The 23806-nt window shown below is 41.5% G+C and overlaps 1 protein-coding gene across 3 annotated transcripts in view; it reads left to right on the top strand.

Moving 5' to 3' along the window:
• Positions 1-22629, top strand: part of sptbn2 (spectrin, beta, non-erythrocytic 2) — a 51025-nt gene extending 28396 nt beyond the window's left edge. For 2 of the 3 annotated variants that reach the window (XM_067607907.1, XM_067607908.1), the window contains 37 exons: positions 3367-3518; positions 3746-3919; positions 4289-4380; positions 4554-4634; positions 5894-6009; positions 6501-6613; positions 6713-6900; positions 7022-7139; positions 7270-7428; positions 7556-7858; positions 9176-9329; positions 9444-9838; positions 9943-10206; positions 10289-10500; positions 10851-10988; positions 11084-11303; positions 11388-11924; positions 12665-12867; positions 12975-13065; positions 13229-13375; positions 13746-14009; positions 14299-14523; positions 14647-14736; positions 14904-15182; positions 15282-15412; positions 15543-15747; positions 15853-16227; positions 16324-16568; positions 16679-16817; positions 16910-16994; positions 17528-17724; positions 17904-18031; positions 18125-18197; positions 20436-20614; positions 21051-21224; positions 21407-21449; positions 21588-22629. In XM_067607907.1, the coding sequence (XP_067464008.1) occupies positions 3367-3518; positions 3746-3919; positions 4289-4380; positions 4554-4634; positions 5894-6009; positions 6501-6613; positions 6713-6900; positions 7022-7139; positions 7270-7428; positions 7556-7858; positions 9176-9329; positions 9444-9838; positions 9943-10206; positions 10289-10500; positions 10851-10988; positions 11084-11303; positions 11388-11924; positions 12665-12867; positions 12975-13065; positions 13229-13375; positions 13746-14009; positions 14299-14523; positions 14647-14736; positions 14904-15182; positions 15282-15412; positions 15543-15747; positions 15853-16227; positions 16324-16568; positions 16679-16817; positions 16910-16994; positions 17528-17724; positions 17904-18031; positions 18125-18197; positions 20436-20614; positions 21051-21224; positions 21407-21449; positions 21588-21800 (6902 nt within the window). In that variant the 3' untranslated portion in view covers positions 21801-22629. Of the gene's footprint in view, positions 1-3366; positions 3519-3745; positions 3920-4288; positions 4381-4553; positions 4635-5893; positions 6010-6500; positions 6614-6712; positions 6901-7021; positions 7140-7269; positions 7429-7555; positions 7859-9175; positions 9330-9443; positions 9839-9942; positions 10207-10288; positions 10501-10850; positions 10989-11083; positions 11304-11387; positions 11925-12664; positions 12868-12974; positions 13066-13228; positions 13376-13745; positions 14010-14298; positions 14524-14646; positions 14737-14903; positions 15183-15281; positions 15413-15542; positions 15748-15852; positions 16228-16323; positions 16569-16678; positions 16818-16909; positions 16995-17527; positions 17725-17903; positions 18032-18124; positions 18198-19212; positions 19291-20435; positions 20615-21050; positions 21225-21406; positions 21450-21587 lie in introns of all 3 variants that reach the window. The other variant, XM_067607909.1, reaches the window with a different exon arrangement.
• The last annotated feature ends 1177 nt before the right edge of the window (positions 22630-23806 follow it).

Below are 23806 nucleotides of genomic sequence, written 5' to 3'. Positions count from 1 at the left end.
GTGAGAGTCCGTTCTTTAATGTGACAAGCAAACAACCAGCACAACCTAAAACAAGGTCTGAACTAAAGCAGGGCCATTTGAATGATAGTAGCTGTGTGAGTGTGGTGCCATAACATTCTTTTGTTTGTTTGATATCATCGAGTTTAGGTAAACCAGGAAAAAGCACATGTATCCTGGAGACAAAGGGCTGATAGCTGGGGTAGCAGAGAAAAGCCTGTTTGTGCTTCAGCTCCAGCCCTACAAACGTGCCTGTAGGCCATGACTATAGTCAGCCCTGTCACCTGCTTTGAATTAACATACAGCCACCTATTTTTTTGTCTTCAAGTGTTGGATTGTTAGAACATTGTTATCAACGGGATTGGGAGCTGCAATATAATTTTGTTGTCTTGAACAATGACAATAAAGCTGATTCTTCCTCTATATATCTGTTGGTGTTAAAACACAGAGTAACATATTTTTGGGGCCCTCTTCATAAAACCTGTTGATTCATGTGTATGTGTACTTTTGTATCTATTACCTGTGATCTCTTTGTGTTGTCTGCATAGTTCCCCCAGTGAGGCGGTAATCACTCTAAAACCAATATATCCATCTCATTGTACTGTGTGTTTGAGATATAGGTTTATGTGTTATTGAACTCTTTGTCTGTAATGTATGTGCTCTCCTCACTTGTTACCAAGCCATCAAGCGGGAAAAGAAAGGGGTGGGACAGGGAGATATAACCAGTAAATGATACTAAATTGTTGCACAAGTTGAACTCAATTACCATCTGACTACAGTAACACATCTTAGCCGTGAGGAAAGGTCAGGAAAATTCCTCTCGCCCCAGACGTAAAGGTATCCTGTGGAGTTTTCAATTTGGTTTACATTCATTCATTCATTTCTCACCAAAACACATGGTATGTGTTCTTTAAGTCTAACAAACAGCCTGTTTTAATGTGTTTGTTTTTACAGTCCAGTTCTCATTTGAAAATTTTGATTTTAAGTAGCTAAGTAGTAGTTATAAGGATACATCCAAATAATCTGTGATGGTTATCTATACTGCGAGCAGGTAAATTTATTGTCATTCTAGTCCAGTGAAACCAATCATTTTCACATATTTTTTCTTTCTCTATTCAGTGCTCTTGCTTGCTTGCCTCTATGTGCCGTTCTGTCACCCTCAGCTCTGGTTACAGAACATGGCCAGCCAAACAACTTTATACCAAATAACGGAAAATAATTCCTTATTGCTTCCTCTACTGCTGGCCAGTGCATTTAAGCACACAGTGTTGTCAGGAGAACAGCAAATGAAGCAAGCAAGAGCGTTCCACAGTGCATTGGCATTTTATCACTGTGCAAACACTTTTTTGGGATGGTTTTTCAACGATGTGGCAGTTCCAGAGATTTTGTTTGCATGGCTGTGAGATGGCCACAAAAGACACTGAAATATGACTCTCAACTTGGAAAAACATGACACCTGACAGGTGTGGCCCTCTGCAGTCAGCAGATAAAAGGTATTACAACACCCCAATGCTCGTTGCATACATATGCATCCTCATGAGCATGTTGGTGGAACATTAATATACAATACAGAGGCCTGCTCATCAAAATATCACTGGACAGGGCCACTTGAGGTTAAAAACTCCACATGATACCTTTTTAATACTTGAATTACAGTGAGGTAAAGCAGAGGTCACTGCTTTAGGGGACTGAGTCTTCTGTTTTAATTGTGTTAAAAACATAATTTTTTGTTTTAGAAAATGAGTATCAGATTGCTTGTAATTTGATGTTAAAATACATTTATACTATGTCTGTTTTATGTATTTCAAAAGAGGATCTTTCTAATATAGTAGTAGAGTATAAATATAGAGGAACCACCACAAGGTTGCAACAGGTCAAGCGTTACGTCCTGCGGTATTACTCCACCCTTGAAGGAGAGAAATTTCAAAATTTGTTCTTTTTTTAGCTGACAGTTAGTAGAGTGGTTAATTGCACAACATGCTGTCTTTGATCACCTCAGAAAATAATGATAATTTATTAAATAAAGTTTTAACTAATACTGTAGCATATTTTAAGTAGCCTATTCTAAACTCATGCTTTTTGAGTTACTAATGGGTTTACTTTGATGATTTTTATTATTAGCGCTCCAGAAGAACTGGTGCTGACCACGTGATTTAATCTCATGGATCTCTTTCATTATGAGTATATTAAACTTGCTGTCAGCTTTAACCTTCACAATCACCCAATGTTACAGCCACTGCCTCAATATTTGGAGTTTGCCTTGGGGTTGGAAGTTTCAGCTTTGAATACTGTTGCTTTTGGAAGAGCTTACAGCCACAAGTCCTGCCTTTGGCAACCTTTAATCATTACTTATTGGTGGACCAGTGTTAGTAGTGCATGTTGTTGCAACACCAGAAAGTGTTGTATGTTGCACTTTTGTGCAGGATACCAGTCACCATCAAAGATTGCTCTTGCTTGCATTTGATTTTATCAAATGGAGCTATGTGTGGTGTTTAGGTTTTTAAAATCCAGCTTTACTCAACATATGGCTTATTATGGTTTGGTTTGCTTATTGATGAATATCAAAATGCGAAAGCTTTATTATTTTCATTGTTGTAAAAGGTCCATTTATCTTCTCCACTATTATATTTCATTTCATGCAGCTATAAGTAGGCCTTTGTTTTGTTTAACTTATTAATACAGAGCTGCTCCTCTGATCTATTTTCTGTCTTCAGGGTTTTTCTGTGTAGGCCTGCATTAGGGGCAGTGCGTTAGGTACTATGCTAGAATAGTGTTTTCAAAAGGCAGGGAGACCTTGTGTCCTAGAAATGAGGTCACCTTGTTAGGTGGCGGAGCAGGATTAGCTTCTTACTTCCCTGGTCCATATGTCTGAGCTGCTGTTACAGCTTAATTTATATTGATTCTGTTTTTAGTCCCGCTCTAACAAAGTAACGACAAAAATGCTCACTGAACGTCACTGCCTTCATGTGCAATTTTGCATTGTCACTTTTTTCCTCTAAACTCACATCATTAGAGTAATTAGCATGGACATATGGGCAGGCCATCAGTAAACTTTGGTCTGAACAGTGAAAACCTCTCACTAAGCTGTCAATACAGTGATCCTAGAGACTTAATGGCATAGCTTATCTGTGAAATGAACTGCTCAGGAAAAAGGTTTAAGTCCTTATGATTTACTGTCACCTGTCTGCTTTCAGAAGTGACTAAAGCCGTCGACTACATTGGTGTTTGTTTAGAGCAAAATTGACTCCTTTTAAATGTTTATTTCTCTGACAGTAATGATAGTGAGGCCAGTGGCATCTCAGTGAGCCGAGTCAATTGTAATCTTGATGTAATGCGACTTCAACCCCTCTCCTGTTGTGTTTTTTGCAGATGAGCGTGAAGCAGTACAGAAGAAGACCTTCACCAAATGGGTGAACTCTCACTTAGGCCGAGTGACCTGTCGCATCGGTGACTTGTATACTGACCTACGCGATGGCCGCATGCTAATCCGCCTGCTGGAAGTGCTCTCAGGAGAACAGCTGGTCAGTATCATACAAAAACCACCCTTCTCTGTCCCAACCCTGACCCAGGCCCTCAGCATGACCCTCATCCTGCACCTCAAGTCACGAGGAAGAAGAAATCATGCACTTTTAGTGTGATTTACTTCTGCCCTAGTTTCTACTTGTTTTTTGTTTTTTTTACATTCTTGCTCCCTTTCCTCTTTATGTAATAATAATTTCAACCTTTCTTTTCCTTCTCTTCCTCACAGCCAAAGCCCACTAAGGGTCGCATGCGTATCCACTGCCTGGAGAACGTTGACAAAGCCCTGCAGTTTCTCAAGGAGCAAAAAGTCCATCTAGAAAACATGGGCTCACACGACATTGTGGATGGGAATCACCGTCTCACCCTGGGTCTCATCTGGACCATCATCCTTCGCTTCCAGGTAACATATGGAGTTGTTGTGTGGAGCTCTGCTCATTCCTGCCTCAGCCCAGTTGCCACGTTGCTTAACCTCTTTCAAAGAGTGAGTTTGACTTTGGGACACCAAGTCTCTGCATGTAGACCAGTCCATCCTCAGGCAAACTCACAAAAATGGTAATAGAATTTAATGCTGCTGAGAAGTGGCTTACAATGCAAATTCTTGATGCAATTATTTTTGTCATGTACTTACTGTCATCACTTGTGAATTTTTTAGCCCTTCCTTAAACTTGGCATAATGTACTGACAGATAATAGATTAAAGTAATGATGTTGTAATAATTGTGTAACATGATGTGGGCACAGTTTTTACTGAGTGAATGCTCTGCTGACAGATCCAGGACATCAGTGTGGAGACAGAAGATAACAAGGAGAAGAAATCAGCCAAAGATGCCCTGCTGCTTTGGTGCCAAATGAAAACTGCTGGGTGAGAAAGGAGCTGGAGAAGAGAGACAGAGGGAGGGCTTACAGGATAAATACTGCTAATGTTGAAGATATATTGTACCATTTACGCTATTTGTGGTACTAATGACGTTGTTACTGATGAACGTTGTTGTGTGTTGAGTTAATGAATAATTGCTTCTGTTCTGGCCTCTGCAGATATCCTAATGTCAACATCCACAACTTCACTACCAGCTGGAGAGATGGCCTGGCGTTCAATGCCATTGTGCACAAACACAGGTCATTGACCTCTTCTTGTATTTGATATTACTTGCTACACTGTCATGTGCAATGAAACTGGCCCCTGTTAAGCATACGCTTTGATGCAATTCATTTCAACAGAGATCTTTTTCAAAGTAAAGATTTTGAATAGTTATCTTGCAAATCAAAAATGTGTCCTGTATCTTCACCCCCACTTTTATCTTTCTTTGCCTAATGAGAAGCACCTGTTGCAGCACCATCACACTTCTCTGGGGTGTTTTTATCCCCTTTTCTATTTAGGTCTCCTCCTACTCCTCCCATCCTTCAAACAGTCTGCAGTATGGCTAAAAGGATGAAAATAAAATAGAGAGTAAGATGACCTAGATCACAGAAATAATAACCCACTTATTTTCTATGCAGAGCCATGCTTGGTAACTCACTTGCACACCCTGCTGGTAATACTGCTGCTTAAATAGCTTGTGTTTAAATAAATCTGTTAGCTGAAAACCAAAAGTATAGCTAGATTCCTCCTAGACAAATAGAACAGAGAGCATAATTCATTACAATGAATGCCTAAGGTGATACTTGATACATGCATGCTAACATTGCTCTCAGTGGAGTTACTGAACCATACCATAGGATACTCATGCAAACCATGACTCTGCCATTTACATGATCAGGTCCCCACTCAAACTACTGAACAGAGGAGACAGCACAGAAGGCAATTAGAATATTCAAAGTTGTAATGTTGAGGGCTTTCTTTTCTTCACAATCTTCTGCAACATAATCACGTATGTGAATTAAAATGCTTGGAGAAAAAGGTTTCATGATTGTTCAGACCTCAATGAGAAAAGCCGTTTTTGTCCTCATTTGTGTGTGTGTACATACAAACAGCAATTTGCTTATTGGTCATTAAAATGTCAATGATAATATAGGCCCCCGAACCAATTTTATACCCTATTAATGCCTATGTGAGTTCAAAATGAAGACATGGTTTAGGCAAGAATAAGTGATAACTGGCAGGAGCAGTTTGCCTAATCCATCAATGAAAAACCTGTTTGCATGCAGATGACTATACCTAAATCCAGTGGATTATTGTCTGCACTCTGGTCTGTAAAAAGAGACATGTATTGGAGTACACTGCAAAATATTACTTCTCTTTCTGTTTCTGTTTATTTTCTATACCACAAGAAGGTGATGCTATATTTCTGTCTGAATGATCTTGCCATCTGCTTGCACCCTGCTCTCCCCTGCAATCTGTTCATATTAAAATCATAATTGTTCCCTGGCCTCTGCAGATCTGACCTGATTGAGTTTGACACACTGAAAAGGTCCAATGCTCACTACAATCTCCAAAATGCTTTCAATGTGGCTGAGAAGGAGCTGGGTCTTACCAAGCTGCTCGATCCAGAAGGTGAGTCTCCACAAAAACATGAAGCACTCCTGTAAGTCACACTGAGGGCAGGACACTGTCCATCAAGGCTCTAAGTTGGTGGCATGAAACAGATTGATTATAGCTTAGACAACACTACATCACATGTCAGCTACACTCACATCACACTAATGATGTCCAAAGATGGACATACTTAACTGTGTTAAATGGAATGGTAAATGGGCTGCATTTTTATAACGCCTTTCTAGACTTCTGACCACTTTACACTACATGCCAACATTCACCCATTCACACACTGATGGCACATCCTTTGGGAGCAATTTGGGATTCAGTATCTTGCCCAACGACACTTTGACATGGACTGGAGGTGCCGGGGATTGAACCACAGATCTTCTGATTGGCGGACAACCCGCACTACCTTGTTGTTTGTACATGCTAAAGTTTATGGTCAGTAGATTAAATAAATGGGGAAGACATCAGGTGTAGATGGATCATGCTCTCTTTTTTTCCAGATGTTAATGTTGATCAGCCTGATGAGAAGTCCATCATTACCTATGTGGCGACCTACTACCATTACTTCTCAAAGATGAAAGCCCTGGCAGTGGAGGGTAAAAGAATTGGCAAGGTTAGCTGTGTGTGTGTTTATACATTTATGTGTATGAGTATGTAACCATGAGTGTTGGCCCACCAGTTGCCTTGATTCACAGAACTCTCTTGGTTGTAGGTCCTGGACTATGCTATTGAAGCAGACCAGCTGATAGAGAAGTATGAGACCCTGGCCTCAGAGCTGCTGCAGTGGATTGAGCAGACTATAGTGACGCTTAATGATCGGCAGCTAGCTAACTCACTGAGTGCTGTACAGAACCAGCTCCAGGCCTTCAACTCCTACAGAACTGTGGAGAAACCTCCGAAGTGAGTAACAAAAAGCTTTATAGCAAGTAAATACAATTCATTAAATGACCCAATTCTTGTTACCATTAGGATACTTAATGCTAAGCTATTTGTTGAACATAGGTTATGTCTGTCTCCACAGATTTACAGAGAAAGGAAACTTGGAAGTTCTCCTCTTTACCATCCAAAGCAAGATGAGAGCAAACAACCAGAAAGTTTACATGCCAAGAGAAGGCAAACTCATCTCTGACATCAATAAGGTTTGGATATCATCTATAACTATTTAAGTTAATGGAATTTTGCAAAATTGACATCATCACATATGCACTAGTATTATTATCCTAGTTGCAAGATGTTACCAACTCCCTGTGTTTTCCTTTGGTGTGGTAGGCATGGGAGAGACTGGAAAAGGCAGAGCATGAACGTGAGCTTGCACTCAGAAATGAGTTGATTCGCCAGGAGAAGCTGGAAATGCTCGCTGCACGTTTTGATCGCAAAGCTGCTATGCGAGAAACATGGCTGAGTGAGAACCAGAGGCTGGTGTCCCAGGTAGATAGAAGAAAGTGTGATTTGATCAAAAACAGATAATGATGTGTGGCTGCAGATGCATTCTATTTTCAGACTTGAATATGTTGAATATTTTTACTGTGAAAAGCTAATTTTCCTTTGTCAATAGGACAATTTTGGAACTGACTTGGGAGCAGTGGAAGCTGCCACTCGTAAACATGAGGCAATTGAGACAGACATTGGGGCATACTGGGAGCGTGTGGCTGCTGTAGAGGCTGTTGCCAAAGAGCTTGAAGCAGAGGCATACCATGATGTGCGGCGTATAATTGCAAGAAGGGATAATGTGCTTCGACTCTGGGAATACCTGAAGGAGCTTCTGGCTGCACGCAGAGAGCGGCTGAATGCCCATCGTGACCTACAGAGACTGTTCCAGGAGATGCGCTATATCATGGACTGGATGGCAGACATGAAGGTACTGAACCACTCAACAAAATGCATGCTTATACTATTTTAACCACTGAACAGTTGTTTTAACTTGGAACTAGCGCATTACATCCTACATTCTGTTGGCTTTGATTTTAATTAACAAAAAGGAATTTCCTAATCCTCTCAATTACGTTAGATGTTGTTCACATATGTCCATTGCAGCTTTAGTGTCTGCACTCATCAGAGGGCCATTAACAGCAGTAATTAGCTTTTTACAGGCCTAGCCTGAGTCATTGCTGCTTTACTGTGGTTAGCTGAGGGGGACCTCAGTCATTTGGAGTATGTGCCTTTCTCCTTATATGCTTAAATCTGGTGACCCCATTCCCACATGCTGTGATATTAATTCACTTACCCCATAAGGAGTCTGAAATGCTTGTATTTTCAAATGCAATTGCCTAATGGACAAAGCATTTTACATTTTGGCTGCCATTGAAGTAGCCTATTACCCAGGTTACCACCTGACTGATTAAAATGGTTAACCAATGCAAACACTAATAGAAGGTTTACAAGGTTACCAGTTATAATCAATAGGTCTTTGTAGTTGTTTATTTAATTTGCTGTTATCTTGTGCCAGTGAATGCATTGTACAGGTGTCCTAAATATTCAGCTTCTGTCCTAATTCCGATGTGAATCATTAATAGTCTTAAACATCTTTCAATTCTGTATCTGTTTAAAAAAACAGAATCCATGCCTTTCTCTTCTGCCTTAGATCAAATGTTAAAACTGCATAGCACTGGTCTGCTTACCCTCAGCCACTCACTACCTTTGAACAAATCTAGCAGTATTTGCTGTTATTGAGCTTTGACCTATTCCAAAGTTAGCGTTTGGGATTTTCCCAACTGAGAAAGAGTATAAGAAGTTGTTTAATTCTGTGTGGGACAGCTGGGGTAGAGATATATGTGTGTGTGTATTTGTTTTTTGACATGCTGTTAATATCTCAATGCAACACACATCGCCATATAATTAGAACACTTATATACAGTTTATTATGAAATCCTTTTAATCGTGTTTGTGGCCCAATGTCCTGTTGTCATTAATGGCCCTCTGCTCTGGAGGAATTGGAGGAATTTTCTCTGCTGAGCATGGCTCTGGCTCCTCTTTTAAGTTGATGGACTGAAGCTACTGCTTGTTGAAATTCTGTTGTTGTCTATTAGTTTAGATTTTTGGTCATTTAAAATATCATCAAGCGCATTGCACAGCACATAAAATGATTATGGTTCAAAATGTACAAATATCCGTTCAGTTTTCTTTGAAGATGAAATGACGAAATGTTCTACTGAACTCTGTTCTCTGCCTGTTTCAGAGTCGTCTACAGTCTCAGGACAGTGGTAAACATTTGCATGATGTCTTAGACCTACTGCAGAAACACACTCTGGTAGAGGCTGATACTTCAGCCCAGGCAGAGAGGATCAAGGCAGTGCAGGGAGCTGCAAAGCGCTTCACTTCCTATGAACAGGGTGAGGTTTCAAACATACTTTTACACATTCTCTGTACAGACAGTACAGCTTTAGTCAGGCCTATTTGTGCTCAATATCTAAGCACCATGTATTCCTGCCTTTTCTGATTGCCAGCCTACAAACCATGTGAGCCGGGACTAGTTAGTGAGAAGGTTGACCTGCTTGGACGAGCTTATGAGGAGCTTGGTCAGCTTGCTGGTGCACGCAGAGAGCGCCTAGAGGACTCTCGCCGCCTGTGGCAGTTCCTGTGGGATCTCGGAGAGGAGGCAGCCTGGATCAGAGAGCAAGAGCAGATCCTGGCCAGTGGAGACTGTGGCCGCGACCTCACTTCTGCCCTTCACCTGCTCAGTAAACATGAGGCTTTCAGGGATGAGATGGCAGCCCGCTATGGCCCCCTGAGTAACAGCATCGCTGCCGGGGAAACTTTGATTAAGGAGGGACACTATGGAGCCCCAGAGGTCACAGAGAGGATTGAAGACATCCAAGCACAGTGGACACATCTGGAGGAGGTAGGTGGTGATGACTATTTTTTGTATTTCTTAGAGAAATATAAAGCTGTTTTCTCCAAATATTGACTCTTTTCTGTAATCTTCTTTGTCTTCCTGTTCCCCAGACAACCAAGCTCAGAGAGCAGAGGCTTAAGGAAGCAGTGGCCCTGCATCAGTTTCAAACAGATGCCAATGACATGGAGGCATGGATCATGGAGACTCTTAGACAGGTGTCCAGTCAGGAGGTGGGCCATGATGAATTCTCCACCCAAACTCTAGCCCGCAAGCAGAGGGAAATAGAAGAGGAGATCCAGAGCCACCATCCTGTAATCGACTCCTTGCACGAGCAGGTCCAAGCACTGCCACAGGCCTATATTAATTTCCCTCAGGTATGTGTTCTTTGTTTTTCATACTTCTTAAATTATGACATGTTGTCCATAGTGCTAAATTATTGTTTATTGCTGACTGTAGGTGGATGGTCGTCTACCTGCCATTGAGCAGCGCTACGAAGAACTGAAATCTTTGTCAGCAGCTCGGCGCCAGGCTCTGGAAGGTGCCCTGGCCCTCTACCGCATGTTCAGTGAGGCTGGTGCTTGCCAGCTCTGGGTGGAAGAAAAGGAGCAGTGGTTACATGGCATGGAGATCCCGACCAAACTGGAGGACTTAGAGGTGGTGCAGCAGAGGTTAGTCTGGGAGGAGGGGAAGGGAAGAATGTTATTACAGAAGATTTAATTTATTAGAAAAATAGTGATGGCTGAATTCTAATCCTCAAAACCCAATTAAGTCAGAGAAATGGAAGCTGAGGCTTACTTAATCAACACAAGAGCTAGTGTTGATTAATTTCCACACAAGATAAAAATTGTGACAAAATTCTACAACCATCAATACATCATTTTGTAGTTCTAATCTTGTCCTAAAAGTGTACAAAATGTCACTGCTTTCTCTCACAAATAGTTGTATTATCTACAGATAGTCCAATTAGATTAGTCTTTGAATAAGTGAATTGATCTAAGTCTATCATTTATGGCTGCAGATTTGAGACACTGGAACCTGAGATGAACAACCTAGGCACTCGTGTCACTGATGTGAGCCTGGTGGCTGAGCAGCTGCTGAGCTCCGACAACTGTAGCAGAGACCAAATCCACCACACACGGGACCAGCTGAATAACAGGTCAGAGCTGACATAACCCACTTTTTAACACAGACATATATTTGTACTGTGATTGGCATTTTTAACCTAAATATTTCATTTGGTGTGGTCCCTAGATGGAGGGAATTCCAGCGACTGGCCGATCAAAAGAAACAGGCCCTAGAGTCGGCCCTTAACATCCAGAACTACCACCTGGAGTGTAATGAGATCCAAACCTGGATGAGGGAAAAGACCAAGGTTATTGAATCTACTCAGAGCTTGGGCAATGACCTGGCTGGAGTGATGGCACTACAACGCAAACTCACTGGCATGGAGAGGGACCTGGAGGCTATTCAGGTATGGAGAGGTTACATGCAGTGATTTATGCTGAGGTATCTTCTCATCATTTCTGCATTTAAATCATTTTTCATGTCTTTTCAGGGCAAATTGGATGACCTGAGAAATGAGGCAGAAAAGCTGGCCAAGGAACATCCAGATCAGGCTGGAGAGATCCAAGGACGCCTGGCAGAGATTCAGGAGGTGTGGGAGGAGTTGAACACCACCATGAAACGACGTGAGGAGTCACTGGGTGAAGCCAGCAAGCTGCAGGGCTTCCTTAGGGATCTGGACGACTTCCAGTCCTGGCTGTCCCGCACCCAGACAGCCGTGGCCTCAGAGGACATTCCCACTTCTCTGCCTGAGGCGGAGAGTTTGCTAGGGCAGCATGAGAGCATCAAGAATGAGGTGGATAACTATAAGGAGGACTATGAGAAGATGCGAGCAGTTGGTGAGGAGGTGACTCAAGGTCAGACAGATGCCCAGTACATGTTCTTGGCCCAGAGGCTCCAGGCGTTGGATACTGGCTGGCATGAGTTGCGTCGCATGTGGGAGAACCGACACAGTCTTTTGGCTCAAGCCTTTGACTTCCAGACTTTCTTGAGGGATGCAAAGCAGGCAGAGGCTTTCCTCAACAGCCAGGTTAGGAAAAATACTATGGAATTGAATCCTATGACAGTGAGCTATGACCTCATTGATAGAAAAATCATGCATCAATGCATGGCCTCATTGGCACAGTCTAATTCAACAATCAAAGCCAAATTCAAAGCCAAATAATTGTATGCCTGAAATACCATATAATACTGATCTAGAGCAAACACTCCCACTATGGTTTCAGTGCAGCACAAGGAATTTGTTCTGGTTATCAGGTGTTTTAAAACAAACTCAATGTTTACCCTATATCATATATTAATGGTTGTGGTTGTTAATGGTGTCAATGGTGTCCAGTTATGTGCATTCATACACCTCCTACACCTAAATGGCAGGAGAGAAATAAGCTGCACTGTAAGTAGGCCATAGGCCTAGATATATATAGTGTAGGTCGCTACACTAGGTCTATTTTCATGTCATAAAATGACCTACTATCATTGTTTTAAGTAGAACAAAAATCAAATTAAATCGAAAGTAATGTTCATTCACATGTAAAAACTGGATAAACCTATGAGTAGAGATTCAAAGACAGCTGCTGCAAAATCATTGAAATTGTTGAATGACACAAGAAATGATATGTGTGGCTCCTTCTAGTTTGAATTATTCAATATATTTCCAGTTTGCACTTGTTTTCAATGTTTTAAACTCATTGAAAGTCAACTCAAACATTGGAATTAGATAATTGCATATAAGAAATGCATTTTTAAAACATTCCTTTCCTCTCTGTGTAGGAGTATGTGCTGTCCCACACAGAGATGCCTACCAGTCTTCAGGGAGCAGAGGAGGCCATTAAGAAGCATGAGGATTTCCTCACCACCACAGAGGCCAGTGAGGAGAAGATAACTGGTGTGGTGGAGGCTGGACGGCGCCTCATTAATGACTGTAATGCAAACTCTGATAAGATCCAGGAAAAAGTTGATTCCATCCAGGAGAGGTTAGAAAAAGTTTAAAAAGGGTGAAAAAGCCCTACTAATTAAGTTCTCCTTTTTGATTTGTTATTTTCAGAGTGTCTCATTTAGATTTCTTGTGAATTTTTTCCAGGCATCATAAGAATAAGGAAGCTGCAAATGAATTGCTGACAAAGCTTAAAGATAACCGGGAACTGCAGCACTTCCTTCAAGATGGGCAGGAGGTAAAAAAAACAAAACAAAAAAAAAGCATGAAATGAAACAATAGCATGGTGAATAAATAAGTCAAGTTGCTTGCTGCTATAGAATTAGTGTTCATCACTTGTATTTCATTATAATTTTGTTAATGATAATGGTTATTCCATAATGCTATTCTCCTTTCTGTAGCTCACATTGTGGATCAATGAGAAGATGCTGACGGCTCAGGACATGTCATATGACGAGGCCAGAAATCTTCACAGCAAGTGGCAGAAACACCAGGCCTTCATGGCAGAGCTGGCCTCTAACAAAGACTGGCTTGACAAAATTGATAAGGTGTGACCATTTTTTTTATATCAGTTGTTGTCATTAATTAACAAACACACATGGAAGAAATAAAATATTATGATAAATTAACAGTCTTTTGACATCCACTCATCTCTGCTAGTTGACTTTTTTTTTTTAGATGTAAGTTTAAAGGGTAATTTTAATTCTGAGATCCAGGTTTGCTAATTGGTCTTTTCCAGGATCAGTTGTCTATCAGTGATATGTGGACAGTTGTTCTGTTTATATAATGGTAATAGTTAGATGATGAATGGGCAAGAACAGGAATAAGGTTAGATAACATGTCGTTAATCTGCCAGCACTGGTGTTGCCAAAGCAGCTAAATTAATTTAAATGTGTCTGTGTTTCTTGTCTCTAACAGGAGGGTCAGGCGCTGGTGGCGGAGAAGCCAGAGCTGAAACCTGTTGTCCAGCAGACCCTGGAGGACCTACAGCGTCAGTGGGAAGAGCTGGAAGGCACCACTCGCACCAAGGCCCAGTGTTTGTTTGATGCTAACCGGGCAGAGCTCTTCACGCAGAGCTGCTCTGCTCTGGATGTCTGGCTGAAAAACCTTGAGGGTCAGCTGCATAGTGACGACTATGGCAAGGATTTGACCAGTGTCAACATCCTGCTCAAGAAGCATCAGGTACACTGTGCAAGCAAAGCACAATCTGTCATCTTTGCTCTGGAGAAATACTGTTGTATTACACAGCTTTAAAATCATATAATATAACTGGTATAAGTTCTAATTGACAGAGTTTAAACTATGTGCATTAATTGAAGAATTTCATCTGTGCTTAACCTTTCATTTGTGCTTAATGTGTAGAGATCCTGAACTCCATGAGTGCATGTGGTGGAATTGGCCAGATATGTTAAGTGGAGATCAGCAAATGTCTTACCATCTTGCCTTATATTTCTGTACTGACCCTGTGTAGATGCTGGAGCACCAGATGGAGGTCCGAGAGAAGGAGGTGCAGTCTCTGCAGTCTCAGGCCCTGGCCCTGTCCCAGGAAGACGCTGGACTCGCTGAAGTAGATGGTCAGCAAAGGCGTGTCACTGACAACTTTTCCAACCTTCAGGAACCTCTCAAACTGAGGAGACAGAAACTGCTCGCCTCCAAAGAGGCCCATCAGTTCAACAGAGATCTGGAGGATGAAATCGTGAGTGGGATTACCTTACTGAATGCATACTGTAAATTAGATGAGGAGTATGGAGTATAATAGTGTTTCCTCAGATCCAGTTTTGCCTGATGCCATGTTTTATTTATGCTTTTTTTCTCTCAGCTATGGGTGAAAGAGAGGATGCCTCTGGCGACCTCCACAGACCATGGAAAAGACCTGCCCACGGTACAGCTGCTAATCAAGAAGAACCAGGTAAAGAGATGGTTAAAAAGCAGTTTTTTTAGGATGAAATATAAAGATGGCTTACACTTATTGTCATCTCTAAATTACTAACGTTGTCACTGAGTATAGACCTAAGGTGAATGTGAGGGGCAGAAACACACCAGTAAAAGTGAACACCTTCCCTGTTTCTGAACTAGACATTGCAGAAGGAGATCCAGGGCCATCAGCCTCGCATCGATGACATCCACAGACGAGGGCAGACTCAGACCCAGGTAGATGGCGAGAGACAATCTGTCCTTGAGGATCGTCTTGTTGAGCTGAGGGATCTCTGGGACCAGCTGATTGCTGAGACAGACAAGCGTCATGCCCGCCTAATAGAGGCCAATCGCGCCCAGCAGTTCTATGCTGATAGCGCAGAGGCGGAGGCCTGGATGGGAGAGCAGGAGCTACACATGATGTCAGAGGAAAAGGCCAAGGTGAATCAAGACAAAATAAGACCTAGAATTGCTCTAAGTGCCACTCTCTCACAATCTTCTGTCTTGACAAAACTAAACAATTTCCTATTTGTCTCCCAGGATGAGCAAAGTGCACTAGTGATGGTCAAGAAGCACCAGACCCTCGAACAGGCACTTGAAGACTATGCCCAGACTATACACCAGCTAGCCAACAGCAGCCGACTCATGGTCACCGGTGACCACCCGGAGAGGTGAGAGAGCGCAAGTAGATCTGAATGTTACACTGTCAGCTGTGATTCCACACGTATTCTTATGTATTCTTATGTGTGAAGTTCTACAATCACAACTACTCATCTGTTTGGTCTCATTTATATTTAACAGTGAGAGAATCACCTTACGACAAGCACAAGTTGACAAGCTGTATGCAGGGTTGAAAGACCTTGCCGAGGAGCGTCGTGGGCGTCTTCAGGAGAGACTGCGGCTGACCCAGCTGAAGCGGGAGGTGGATGACCTGGAACAGTGGATTGCTGAAAGGGAGGTGGTTGCTGGCTCACATGAACTAGGACAGGACTATGAGCATGTCACAGTGAGTTTTTTTTCTCATTCATATGCTTTGGAGACAATGAAGCTTAGGGAAATTTAGCTGAATTAATTATGTTGCTCATTTTTGCCCTGATTTTTCTTTCTACAGATGCTGAGGGACAAGTTCCGGGAGTTTGCTCGTGACACAAGCACCATTGGCCAAGAACGTGTAGATGGTGTAAATGCACTGGCAGATGACCTGATTGAATCGGGTCATCCGGAGAACGCCAGTGTGGCTGAGTGGAAGGACGGGCTAAATGAGGCCTGGGCTGATCTGCTGGAGCTGATTGACACGCGCACACAGATGCTGGCAGCCTCCTATGAGTTGCACCGCTTCCATCAGGACGCCATGGAGGTGCTTGGACGTGTTAAGGAGAAGAGGGAGGTGCTGCCCTCTGACCTTGGCCGTGATCTGAACACTGTCCAACATCTACACAGACAGCACAACGCTTTCGAACATGACATCCAGGCCCTCAGTGGACAGGTCAGCTTATCTGTTATATAAAAGATCTCATGTGAGATTCCAAGAGCAACATGTGAATAGAAGACTGAATGTTCCCTCTTCCCTTTGACCTCTTAGGTGAACCAGGTGCAAGATGATGCAGCACGGCTGCAGAAGGCCTACGCTGGAGAGAAAGCTGATGACATTCACAGGAGTGAACATGCTGTTACCTCTGCCTGGGAGGGCCTGCTTGAGGCTGGTCAGGCTCGCAGGATCCTACTGCAAGACACTGTGGAGAAGTTCCGCTTCTTCAACATGGTGCGAGACCTCATGCTCTGGATGGATGGCGTCAACCTGCAGATTGATGCACATGACAGCCCCAGGTGAATGTCATTTTATGTTAAATTATCCAGTTACCTTTATGATAATGTCGGTATAATCAGTGTTATAAGTTTATTTTGATCTCACCTCTCTTTCTGTTTTGTTGTCCCAGGGATGTGTCTTCAGCAGGGTTGGTCATTGCCAATCATCAGGACATCAAGTCAGAGATTGAGACCAGAGCAGACAGCTTTACTGCCTGTATTGAGATGGGAAATACTCTCATCAACAATAATCACTATGCAGCTGATGAGGTGATTTTTATAATGATTCTGTTTCACTGTTATCTGCTTAATGCCAATCTTTTCATGTGCCCTCTCATTACTGGATGTTCCTTCATTCACAGATCCGGGAGAAACTTGCACAACTTCAAGAAAAGAGGGACAAGATCAACAAAAAGTGGCAAGACAAGATGGACCATTTACAAATTGGTATGCAAGCATGACATGTTTTAGAGTCTGTATAAGGGCACGTTCATTCTAGTAGTGCTATAGCAAAACAACATGTGGGATGTAATGGTTTCAGTTCGTTGCTACAGGGCAGAGCTAAAAGATCAAATGCAAACAGGTATGTCCAGTTTGAAGGCTTGTTAAACACCCAGATATCCCACAGCAGGTTACACTCCTTTAAAAAGGTAGCCATGACCTTTTTTCTGTCATGACTTGCAAGGTAAACAACTCAATACTACAAGGTATTCTACATGGCGCGTTTGCTTACACAAATGGGATTGGCCAATTCAGTTTATTGCTGTGCTTGCCAGATAATGTTGCATTGCACTGTGGCGAAAGTAGAGCCAGGACCAACTTTTTGGTTTGTCTGCCTACATTTTTACTTATTTTGTGGAACCGTTGCTGGGGCAATCTTCCCTGCACCAACGCATTGGTCTTACTGAAATGCCTAATTATTTGTTCTCTCCTTCTCTCTTGTTGTTTTTCTTTCTGTCCTCCTTCTCTCTGCATTTCAGTGCTGGAGGTGTTGCAATTTGGACGCGATGCTTATGTGGCAGAGTCTTGGTTGGCAGGGCAGGAACCTCTGGTACGAACGGCAGAGCTGGGTGCAAATGTGGATGAGGTGGAAAGTCTAATTAAGCGCCATGAGGCCTTTGAGAAACTTGCTGCTGCCTGGGAAGAACGCTTTGTTTTGCTGGAGAAACTCACTACAGTAAGTAGAGACATGACTAACATCACAGATCAAAATTTTACATGTATTTGAGAACGCAGGGGCCTGGTTAGATAAAGGATGTACAGGATGTCCACCTTTCATCTATGAATGGAGGCATTGACTTTTCCTCACTCGAGAGGTTTAATTTTAGATAACACCACTGAGTTTCCACTTTTCAGCTGGAGGAACAGGAGATCCAGAGGAGGCGAGAGGAAGAGGAGAGGGCACGGCGACCCCCAACACCACCCCCAGCAGTGGAAGTGGGACAATCTGAGGCAGAAAGTCAAGCACATGATTCTGCAGCCAGGTAAACTACTGGTAGAGCAGAATGCTGTTGTGTACAGTATAAACATTGTTTATAATGATTAATTAACATGCTTTCCTACCCTCTCAAACACAGAACCAGTCTGGACCAGACAACACTCAATCAGTCGGTGTCAGTGAATGGAGTGCACAGTGACGACACATCTCAGGTGAGACATGTTTTTATATTCCAAACGCTTGAGTGTCAACATCTTTGTAGGTTTCCATTGTAATCTTCTATGTTAGGGCTCTAGCGTGTAATGTCCTGTAATGTCTTAGCATCAGTATTGCAATGAGATGTTCACATGCTAAGTTTTACTAATATTATATTATTGACAAACTATCAAAAACATGACAATATTTTGTGGCAAACCATGAATTTCATGACAACATATCACACATTTTCTTTGTTCTAAAAGAAGTCCAAACTTGTAAGTATGTCATATATGTAGAACATAGTGTAACTGTATGTGAGTGTGTGTCCCTGTCTCGTCTGTTTTACTTCAATCAACAACATTGTCCCTTGTCATATAATGACATTATTGCTATTATCGAATAGAAAGAAAAAAAAAATTGTGGAATTTTACTTTTCTGAATCCCAAATTACCAGACACTAGCCATTAATAGTGATTTATGAAATGCTAATTCAAGTAAAATACCTGACAACAATATCTATCAGCAATGTTTTATAGTGAAAATGAAAAGCAAATCTTTGCTGACTGTTATTGTTGATGTAGTGTAGTGTGGAAGCAGTGTGGAAACAGTGGCACTTTGGGGTTGCAGATGAAAAAATCATGTCCTCGTCGCTGCACTAGCGACTCCTGTTGGAAAGGGGCACCTGTGAGGAGGGAGTTTGTGTAACATGCAGTAAATACACGTTACACAAACACAGTGAAATTCCTCACTGGCAAATGAAGCACCTGGTGCCTTCATGTGTTTCAGTCTACACTGGCTGCTTGTAGAAACTAGACGTCATCTTGTGTTTTTAGTCTAACACAGAGAAGAAAGGGAGCCATTTTTGTATGAAATGAACTTAATCGATTTTATTGTTGACCAACACAGTTGTTGACATCAGTAATTAGAAGATTGTAATGTGTCTAAAATAGTTCTAGAAGTGCAACCTACTTACTAATTCTCTGCCACAGACAAAGACGTCTTAACATTTTCTTATTGCGTTTTTATCAGCAGTCATTATCGCTATCGTTGTCAGTGGGAAAGAAATCAGAGCCTAAACGTGTGTGTAAGCCAAAGCAGCCGGAGCGTGTGAGTACCAAGACACGGTCAGCTTTGTAGCTTCCCCCTCGCCCCCTTCACAGCCTCTGCTCAGCTCCTGGTCAACTGCAGTGCCTCTTTTCTTCTTTTAAGAAGCCATTGCTCTCTGTCACAGATGCAACCATTGCTTTATTTATTCATTTATTCAGTTTCATCAATGAGTCCCATCACTGTTTAAAGGCATGATGCAGATTCATGAAAAGATTGTTTTCATGGATCATGTTCATGTTGAAGTCTGCTGTTGTATATGTGCTCATATTGACCAGGACAGGAGTGACTGTAGAGTTGTAAATGTGGTGACACTTGTACTTGTTAAAAGCTTATTTATATGTAGCTTGTTTTAGTCTTCCCCTATATGTATACATTTCCTGTGATGAGTGTGAATGTCATTTGGTGGAGACATTTAACAGCTCTTTGTAGGAAAGGGTTTATTGAAGAAAAAGAGACAAACAACGTCTCCTCAGCTGATAATGATTCTTTCTACTGTCATGATTTAAATATAGGATTACTAGATACTTTAAAAGGCATCCTATTGTTTCTGATTCAAGATTCATATGGTAAATAAAAGACAGAATACTTGTCACAATGCTCATCTAAGAGATTTTGTGCATTTAAGGATTCAGATAGTTGGAACTGCGTTTGAGAGTGTGTATGTCTATATGTTTTTGTCTTTGTGTCACAGTATAGATGATCATTTATTCATCTCTAGTTGCTCAGTAAATAGATACTTAACCAAAGAGGCAAATATTATCTTAATAATACTGGTTTTACCTTGCAAAACTTTATCAATGCCGCCTCTGCTACAAACAAATCTGATATCATAGACTTTAGAAGTATTCATGTCCAGTTTATGCATGTTTCCCACATGTATGGTTACTGTAATTGTACATCTTACCTATATGAGGGACTGTAATTGTCCAGTTAAATATCAGTGTACTGCAGCTGTATTTATGTGGACCTTCTGAAACTACGTTATGCTGTTATCTCAGGTAATCATATAGTGCTGTCAAAGCAAACGTCATCATAGCTTTTCCATGTATGCCTGTGAATGGCTGCTTTGCTGCTCACTGCCTCCATCCAACCAGTGTGTTTTTTCTACCTCCTCACCACCATTAATGTTCTTCTTTGAACCACAGGGCTCGGAGTCCGAGTCGGTGAACGGACCAGGTAGAGACAGCGGGCTGGCATCCTCTCGCCTCGATCCGTCTGCCACATTACCAAGCAGGGGTGGAGCAGAGTCTGAGCCAGAAACCATGGAGGGTATGCTCTGTCGAAAACAGGAGATGGAGTCCCACAGCAAAAAGGCAGCTACCAGGTGAGTGTTTGCCATAATAGACCTTGGAGAGGTCCGACACTGAAGACTTGATTTAAGTTATTTAAAAGTTAATTGCTGAAAAATAAATAAGTTTTAGATTTGGTTGTGTCTCAGTCAGTCAACTTGTCTTCTCTGCCTTCCTGTGAGGGCAAGATATGCTGTAGAAATGTTTTTTAAATCTGTTGTATCTTTTTAAGTTGTGTTTTGTAGTGTTACTACTTTTCAAAGAAAATCTAACCTTTCTAAGAATGTCAAAGGCATATTGTAACAAATGTCAGTCGAAAGAGAGATTTCAAAGAATTTCAGAGGAATTGGGTTACAATGGAAAAATACAAAAAAGAAAGATATTCTAGATATACAAAATATATGTACTTTTGATGAACTGTTTTTATGGGCAACACAATCTGCTCCTAATCTCATTTCTTCACTTCCACAGGTCATGGCAGAATGTGTACTGTGTCCTAAGAAAAGGAAGTCTTGGTTTCTATAAAGACGGCAAGAGCGCTAGCAACGGCATTCCATACCACGGAGAGGTACCCATCAGCCTTGGAGAGGCTGTTTGTGAGGTAGCTCATGACTATAAGAAGAGGAAACATGTATTTAAGCTCAGGTGAGAAGAAAGATGGCAAATAAAAACCTCAGAACACAGATTACTGATACATTTGTTAGCTTTAATACATAAAGTGAGAGGCAATGATGGAATACCAAGAAAATGACATAAAAGTAAGATGTATTTGAGATTATAGCTTATCGCTGACTTAAAAATGTGCCTCTTCAACACTGTGTTTGCAGGCTAGGAGATGGAAAAGAATACCTATTCCAAGCAAAGGATGAGGTAAGATGTACAGAACAGAATTACTCTACTAAATGAAAATATTGAATACAGTTTCCATTTGTGTGCAACAGTCTTTCCAGTGTGTTTCAACTCTGCCTGAGTGATAAATTATAATAAAGGTTTTTTTTCTGTCTAAAGGCGGAAATGAGCTCCTGGATCCGTTCCATCCTCAGCTCCATTCCAACAGGATCGGGAGACTCGCCCGGAGGTCCACGGGCCCTCAGCCGTGCCATGACGATGCCTCCCATCTCCCCCAGCTCAGGTGATGCCGGAGGTGTTACCATGCGCAACAAAGACGGGAAAGAGAAGGATCGCGAGAAGAGGTTCAGCTTCTTTGGCAAGAAAAAATAGAACATTTGTAAAATTATCGATGGAAACTACATTTGTCAAAATTTCAACAAACTGAAACAGGCAGAAAGGAAAGTACAAACAGGTCATGCAAACACACTGCTCTCACTGCAGGCCCCAAGGAATTTGTCGACAGCTGCTGTATGTGGCTTACAGAGGACTTTGTTTCTTTTCTTTCTCTCTGATTCTCTCCCTCACCGGTTTTTATCTGTCATTTACTTTTTTCCGTTCACCCATATTTCACATTTTACTGCACCCAACAATGAAAGCCCTCATCCAAAGGCAATTTCAGCCAACCAGCAGAGCTTATTAGTCTGAGTCACTAACACAACCAAGATGTTGAAGGTGCGGTTGGCATTAGCAGGGATCCTGCCTCAGTTCAGGACCAATCCACCAAATCGGCTCTTCTTCAGCATGAATATTTTCTCTTCAGTGAGTCTTGACTAGCTGAGCTGTTTTGATGCTGTGTCACTAATAAAATGATGGATGGTGGCTTTCCTTTGTGGTCTGGTTTTAGTTCCCTACTTCTAAGCTCTCTCTTTGGAAAGGATTACATCAGTCTCTTTTTCTGTTCTTGGTATTGATGTTATTAACCTGACCGATATTATTGCTATTATTATTATTATTTATCTTTTGCTATTGCTGGTTTGATAAAACAAACTAATTAATTTGACAGTAGATCATCTTGATTCATGTTGTGGAGAGAAACACATTTGGTTAAAATAGTGGAGAATGTTGGGCTTGCCCTTGTATGTATTATTATTATTTTTTTTAGGAATGACAGTTTATGAGGTGTTTTTGAGAAAAAAAAAATAAAGCTCATTTAATTTTAGCAGTGTGCAGTAAGTGATCACAACTTTAATTGGGAAAATGATATATATATATATATATATTTAATAAGTGGTTTTATTTTTTATTTTATCTAATTTTGCCTGTATTTGATTATTTCTTTGGAGTGATCTTTTCTGCTTGATTTTCAACTTTCTTTTTGTCTGTACAAAGCAGAGAAGATTAGTTTTCTAGTGTGTGTGCGTGTGTGTATGCGTGTGTGTGAGTTGTGGTGCTGTGGATTTTGCACGTTTATGTTAATCCTGATCAAACGTGGCCAGATGGACGCTGCTTTTCGGTGAGCAAATGCAGACGAAAACCAGACACAAACACAACATGATATAACTGGAATGATTTTATGAAAATTAGCTTTTCTTTGCTTTTGGTTTTATTATATGTAAGCTGACAAATGAAGTTTCTCAAGATGGTTTCATTATTTCTGTTTCAGTCTTCTAATATCTATTTCCATTCTCTATCTACTGGTGTGAAGGCATGGGGGCAGTTTGTAGATAAAAAGCTGAAGCACATCTTCTGTGGCAGACCGCAGGGACGCGAGCAGGACAGATGGACAGCTGACAGGTCTCATTACAGGTTGAAGTGAGGGGTGTGGAAGTGAAATTAGATAGGCAGTGAAGAGAGAGAGAGGTGTACTGAGCCTTACTTGAACCCACTACAGATACACTAAATCCCTTTTTACAAACCCACCCTCCATTCAAACAGTCCGTAAGGAAGCTTTTAAAGTATGAAGAGAATGTTAAAAATGTGCCCTGTGGCAATGATCTAACGTATGTCAGTGGATTATATATTGCAGGTACAATATGCAGACTGAATTTGAAAAGAATAACTATGACAGGCTCTGCCCTCCTGCAGAGGGAATAGTCCTAAATTCTCTTAACTGAGCCCCACGCTCCTGCATATGTGGCATGACTTCATGTAGGTTTATACTTGTATGTGTCTCATCGTTGCCATCAATTCTCTTCTGTGTTGTTGTACTCTGAAAACACAAGATCACTTCATATTCAGGGCTGGAGAGCAACATATAATATGTAATTGACATTTACAATAATCCAAAACGAGATAAAAGTACTCCAATATATGATAGGTGTTTATTATTTTCCTCACATACTGTACATGTTTGAAATGAGAAGGGTATTTACAGTATATTGTGAGACTGTAGGCAG

The sequence above is a fragment of the Thunnus thynnus genome, chromosome 13 (assembly GCF_963924715.1).
Source record: "Thunnus thynnus chromosome 13, fThuThy2.1, whole genome shotgun sequence".
Classification (NCBI taxonomy): Eukaryota; Metazoa; Chordata; class Actinopteri; order Scombriformes; family Scombridae; genus Thunnus; species Thunnus thynnus.
Note: the sequence above shows the minus strand (reverse complement) of the source record. Positions and strands in the feature narration are given on the sequence as shown.